This window comes from Calidris pugnax, unplaced genomic scaffold, assembly GCF_001431845.1.
Source record: "Calidris pugnax isolate Ruff unplaced genomic scaffold, ASM143184v1 scaffold215, whole genome shotgun sequence".
Taxonomy (NCBI): domain Eukaryota; kingdom Metazoa; phylum Chordata; class Aves; order Charadriiformes; family Scolopacidae; genus Calidris; species Calidris pugnax.
The window spans coordinates 1,430,062-1,435,935 of record NW_015090997.1 but is presented as its reverse complement, the minus strand read 5'-3'; the positions used below and the strand labels follow the sequence as shown (position 1 = coordinate 1,435,935).

At 60.7% G+C, this 5,874-nt stretch overlaps 1 protein-coding gene across 1 annotated transcript; it reads left to right on the top strand.

Annotated features, from left to right (window-relative positions):
• Positions 1 to 280: 280 nt before the first annotated feature.
• OPTC (opticin) lies at positions 281 to 4,870 on the top strand. Its single transcript, XM_014955414.1, has 7 exons — positions 281 to 385; positions 1,711 to 2,196; positions 2,660 to 2,795; positions 3,680 to 3,838; positions 3,945 to 4,147; positions 4,275 to 4,370; positions 4,515 to 4,870. The coding sequence occupies exons 1-7, from the start codon at positions 281 to 283 to the stop codon at positions 4,683 to 4,685; spliced, it is 1,356 nt and encodes a 451-aa protein (XP_014810900.1). The 3' UTR covers positions 4,686 to 4,870.
• Positions 4,871 to 5,874: the final 1,004 nt, after the last annotated feature.

Below are 5,874 nucleotides of genomic sequence, written 5' to 3'. Positions count from 1 at the left end.
GTGGTGGGTGTTTGTGGGTGCACGGGGCTGGCCGGCGCTGCCAGGGGTCTGTGGGGCTGTGGTGTGCACTCAGCCAGTCCTGGGGTGTCCCAACCCCACAGGACACCTCCCCAGCGATGATATCCCACCCCCAACAAGGATGAAGCAGGGTCACAGCTCCCCCAGTGCATGTGGGTGCATGCAGGGGGAGATGGGGGATGTCTCCCATCCTACCCCGTGGGGGGAGCTGCACTGCCCCCCCCCACCTTCCACGTCAGCCCCCCCTCCCCAAACCGCCCCCATGTTTCCAAAGCAACGGTTTGCAGAGGGGCGAGCAGCGCTGAGCCCCGCAGGAGGCGAGGGGGGGGCGGATGAGCCGAATATCGCCAGCCATCTGGCTGCTGGGGTGGGCCTGTGCGGCCCCCCAAATTCTGAGGAGCGGTGGGTGCCCCCCCCACACCCTCCCCAGGGCTGGGGTGCTCACCGGGTCCCAGGATCCCACCCAACTGAAACCCAGATCAGCGAGGGGGGGGCTGCGCCTGGTGCTTTGCTGTTCCTGCATCCCTGGGGGTGTCCACAGCTGGAAATCAATCTGTGGCTCGGCAGGACTTTTGGGGCAGAGATGAAGCTGGCTCTGTCCCCTCTGCCCAGGGCTGTGTGTCCCCATCACCCATGGGGACAGGGAGCACAGTCTGCTCCCCCTTTCCCATCCCGTCCCCCCCAGCCCCAGACACAAGCCCAGGCTGTTGGAGGGCGGCCACCATTGGGGCTGGCTCACCCCTGGGGACAATATAATGTCCCAGTGGGGGGCTGCCAGCTTGATTGGCCGCATCCTGCCTCTCCCCTCGGCCGTGCCAAGCCCCTCTGTGCAGCCCCCCCCTCCTCTCCATGCATTAAAAGCCCAGCAGCCCTTCCCCAGCCAGTGCACGAGCCCCCGGGAGCAGAACAGGGCTCTCCCACGCCGAGGAAGAGGGGAAAGGGGGTACGTCCACGCTGTCTTCTTTCTGCTCCTCCAGTGCTGAGCAGACCCCCACTGGGCTGGGGTGAGCTGTGGGGCTGGGGGGGGTCAGGGGCCGGCGATGTGTTGGGGGGGCTCATTGCATTCCTAAAGGTTTGATCTGTGGGAAACGGGCAGAAATTAGGGGTGCAAAAGCTCCGGGCTGGGTCATTGCTTTTGCCTTTGGTTTGGGAGAGATATGTGGGAGGCTGCTGGGGGCTGAGCCCCCCCCAGCCTGCTCCACTGTGGGTGTGCAGCGTGTTGGGTGGGTGATGCTGTGGCACCCAGTGGGTGCTGGAGACCCATCTGCAGGGACCAGCTTCGGGTGGGAGTGAGCTCCCTTTGGGAATGGATCCCAGAGCCGGGGGGTCCCTTGTGCTCAGGGTCGAGTCCTCTGGTCCCCCCCCCAGGGCTGGCTTCCCCGGGATGCTGGAGGCTGAGAAACAGCATCTCAGGGCTTTGGACCCAGGCGTAGGAGCAAGGGGGACCAAAGGAGAGAGTGCTATGACTCCTGGGGTCCTTTCTGCTTTGCTGTTGGGTTTACTGGGCCAGCCACCAGCTTTACCACCGCCTTGAGGGGCTGGAGCAGGACCCTGACCTCCATCATCACCTCCCAGCTCCCTCACTGCCTCCTCGGGGCTGGGAAAACCGGGAAGAGAGGGCAGCCCAGCCTGGCCGTGGGGCCTCTCCTGCACAGCCCTCCAGCCGAGCGTGAAATGGGCTGAAAAGAAAAGGGACGGCGTAATGTTCCCGGGGCCGGGGTGGGGGAGGCCATTTGTCCCCTGTGGTGGCCGCAGTCCCCACCACGGCTACAGAGCGGGGCTGGTTGTGGTCTCTGTGTTGGTCCTGCCTTCCCGTCCCTCTTCGTTTTCACCTCTTTGTCACCATTTCAGGGCACCCGGCCCCATCCTGCCCTACTTTGCTGGATCTGCTGGACCCCTGGGGCTGTGGTCCCCAGGGTTGCTCTGGGAGCAGTGTCCCCGTCAGGGTACAGGATGCGTACCCTGGCCTGGCTGGGCATCGCCAGCCTGTGTCTGGGGGCAGCTTGGGCTGTCCCAGCCAAGGAGGAGAGGAGGAAGGCAGAGAAGCTGAAAGCTGACCTTGCACTCTACGAAAACCTGGACCTGGACAACTATGACCTGACTTTGGACAACTATGGCGAGATCCTGGACCTGAGCAACTATGAGGAGCTCTACGACTACGGTGACCTTGCTCCGAAGGTGAGGGGGACGCGGGAGATTAGGTCTTCCCTGGATGCATCCTCAGGAAGGGGCTTGTTCCATGGGATGGATGAGGCACAGTTGGAGAACCAGCCTCTTGCACAAGTCTACAAGCCCTGGTGGCTCTTCCACCGCTCTTACTGGTGGTAGGAAAGGCTTTGCCCAACCCTGACCTCCTCTGGCTTCCTTGTCCCCTGCCAGTGCCTGGCCAGAGCATCGCTGCAGGGGTGGCTCATGCTCAGGATGAGAGGAACCCGGGACAAGAGTCTTCCCACATCCCTCTGGGCAAATAGGGAGGGTGTTTTCTGAAGCCCTGAGCTAGGAGAGCTCTCTGGGGAGGAGCTGCCTTTCCAACAAGACCTACCCAGTGCCCTTGACCCCTTGACCAGTGCCTCCTGCCCTGGAGAGGAGTGGGAGGACTCACTCGGCCACCCCAGCCCTGATGCCCAGGCTGTGTTTGCAGATCGAGGTTGGCACCCTGGCTCCTCGCCCCAAGGATCCCACAGCTCTCCCAAACCAAGGTGCCACGGCTGAACCCCCAAAGCTGCAGCCTCCGACCACCTCCAGCCCCATCAACCCAGCACCCGTCCCCGCGCAGGGTGAGTGCAGACCCCTGGGAGCAGCACGAAGGTGGGGTTGGGTCCCCGTGGGATGCAGCCACGGGTCCCAGGGGTGGTGGGACCAGTGCTCTGGAGAAAAGGGGAGCAAATCCTTGTGCCACCAGCAGACAGCAGCAGCTATTTGCTCTGCCCGGGGTGTCGGGGGTGCGCCTTATCACACAGCAGGCAGGAGGAGACATTTCTGGGAAACGAGAGCTCCAGCAAAGCAGCAACATTTTAATGAGCAGAGGCATTGCGACAGTCGGACAGAGTAGCAATTAGATTAGTGACAATTAAAATCCTGTAGCGAGGGATAAATATCTTTATTCATTTTCTGTCACTCTGGACTGGGACAAATTAAGTAGGAGGCAAAGGGAAATTGTTGCCTTGCTGCTTTGAACTCCCCCACTAATGGATGCTGAGTCTGGCGGGCGCTGGGGGGAGAGGGGAGGGAGCATGTGCATGGGGGGGGGGACACGGCTCTACCCCTCCTGTCCCCCCAGCCCAGCTTGCTGGGACCCTCACTCAGCCGAGACACATGTTTTTGCTGTATGAAAAACTGTTTTCTTCTGTTCCATTTCGTTCTGTGGAAGAAAATAAGGGGGGGGCCAAGCGAGCCCTGGGTGTAACGCTGCTGTGCTTGGCAACCTCGTGTCTCCCCCCCTCCCGCGGGAGGTATTTGGCCCTGAGCAGCTTCATTTATTAGCAGCATTTTGGGCTGGGAGTTTCTGGCCCTTCCCTTGTCCCTTGATGAGGTGCCCTGGGCTGTTTTGCTGATGAGGGTGGTGGGGATGTCCCCCCACCCCGTCTCCCTGCATGCTGGGGTGCTTTTTGGGGGGGATGGGGAAGCCATGCCATGCCACGGGCCACCTCTGCACCCCCAGCCCTGCCCAGCTGCCTGCTCTGCCTGTGCATCGGCACCTCCGTCTACTGCGACGATGCCAACCTGGAGCACATCCCGCTGCTGCCACCAGAGACCACCTACCTCTACGCCCGCTTCAACCGCATCGGCACCATCCGGGCCAGCGACTTCATGGGGCTGAGTACGTCCAGGCAAGGGATGGGGCAGGTTCTGCAATGGGGCACATGGGGGAAATAAGCAGTTCTGCACAGATCCCTCTTCATCCCCTTCCTCCTCTCTCCCACCAGAGAAGCTGAAGCGAATAGACCTGACCAGCAATTTCATCTCCTGGGCGGACGTGGACGCCTTCCGCCTGCTGCCCAGCCTGCAGGAGCTCATCCTGCCCGAGAACAGGCTGACAGCTCTGCCCGAGCTGCCCCGCAGCATCATCCGCCTGGATGCCCGTCTCAACAGGATCCCCAGCACTGGCCTCCAGCCTGACGCTTTTCGGGTGGGTGCTGGGTGAATCCGGGCTGGTTTTAGCCCAAACCTGCCAAGCCAAGGGGTAACGGGGGTGATGCAAAGGGCTGGAGCAGGGCTAGGAGCAGGGAGGTTTATCTCTTCCCCTCTCCCTGCAGGAGCTGAAGCAGCTGCAGTTTCTCCATCTGTCCGATAACCAGTTGGACTATATCCCAGCACCTCTGCCCCAGAGCCTGCGCTCCCTGCACCTCCAGGTGAGACAAGCCCGGACCCAGGCTTGTCTGTACCTGAGTCTAGCAGATTCCACCACCATTTTCTCTTCCTCCTCCTTTTCCTCCTCCTCCCCCCCGCCCCCCCATCCCTTTGACTCTGATTTTGCCCTTTTCCTTCCCGGCCAGAACAACAACATCCAGACCATGCACGAAGACACCTTCTGCGACAGCCACGACCACAGCCAGATCCGCAGGGCACTGGAGGACATCCGCCTGGACGGCAACCCCATCAACCTCAGCCTCTTCCCCAACGCCTATTTCTGCCTGCCCCGCCTGCCCACGGGCCGATTCTACTGAGCCCCACGGCCCCAAGGCCAAGAACTGAGGGCAAGTGTCCCCAGATCCCCACCTCGGACCCTGCTGCCCCACGGAGAACGTGGGGTTAGGGCAGGTGCATTGCACCTTGGTGTGAGCTGAGGCTCTGTGTAGGGGTGAGCTCAGTTCTGGGGCAAACGGAGCAGGAGGTGGGCAGCTTTAATAAAATGAAGACTTTAAAAACGCATTCAGTGTTTTATTCTCAACAGTGAGAGCAATGGAAAACCCTCTCACAGCCCCAGCCCAGCAGCTGCCCTGTGAACTGTGCTGGTTTGCAGACACAGACGCTTCCCCATGTCCCACTTTTTCCTTGATTCCCTCCCAGAACCTTGGGAAGACCCCTCTGTGTCTGCTTTCAGGGTTTACTGGCCAGAGACTGGGAGCTGCCTTGCTCCAGAGAGGTGATGCTTTGGCCACATCAGGTTTCACCTGTGTGATGGGGCTGTCCCCTCAGCTGTCCCCAGGTCCATCAGGTGGGTCTGCGTGGCTCTGGAAGAGTGTTGGACACCCAGGTACGAGCTGTGGCTCTCGCTGGGCTGTCCCCATATGCTCCAAAAGAGGATTCAATAGGAAACCCCAGCACAGGGCAACTGGGCTCCTCCATCACCGCACCCCAGACCCACTGCAGCCCCACGGCCCCTTCTCTGGGGGGACCCCGACCCCCTCTGGGACTGGGAGTTGTCCTGGTGCCAAGTGGGGTCTCCAGCATGAGCTCTGCCCAGAGGGAGGGTGTCCCCAGGTTTGGTTCTGCTTCAGCTGTGGAGAAAGGCTGGGACAGCACCGGAGCCTGGGAGCCAAACGGCCCCGGGTCCAGCAGGAAAGAATCACTCAGAGGTAGTTAAAATATCTTGTATCATCCCAGCTTTCAACACCCGAAAAGAGCTGCCCAGTGGTGAGATATTTTAAATATAATGTATTCATCCTCTATATTTTTATACACATGTAACAAACACGCATACCATGAGAGGGATGACACATCCCTGGAGAATCCAGAATCCTGAACTGAAACCACTGAGCTCAGCCCACATCCTCCAGGCCCAGGGAGGCAAACTAAGGCAGCTGGAGGAAAACCTCGCAAGAAGATCCAGCTCCTCAACTGGGACACACTGGGAACCCCACTGGGTGCTGGTACCTGCCTCCTCGGCATCGCACGGGCACGAGCATCCCAGCA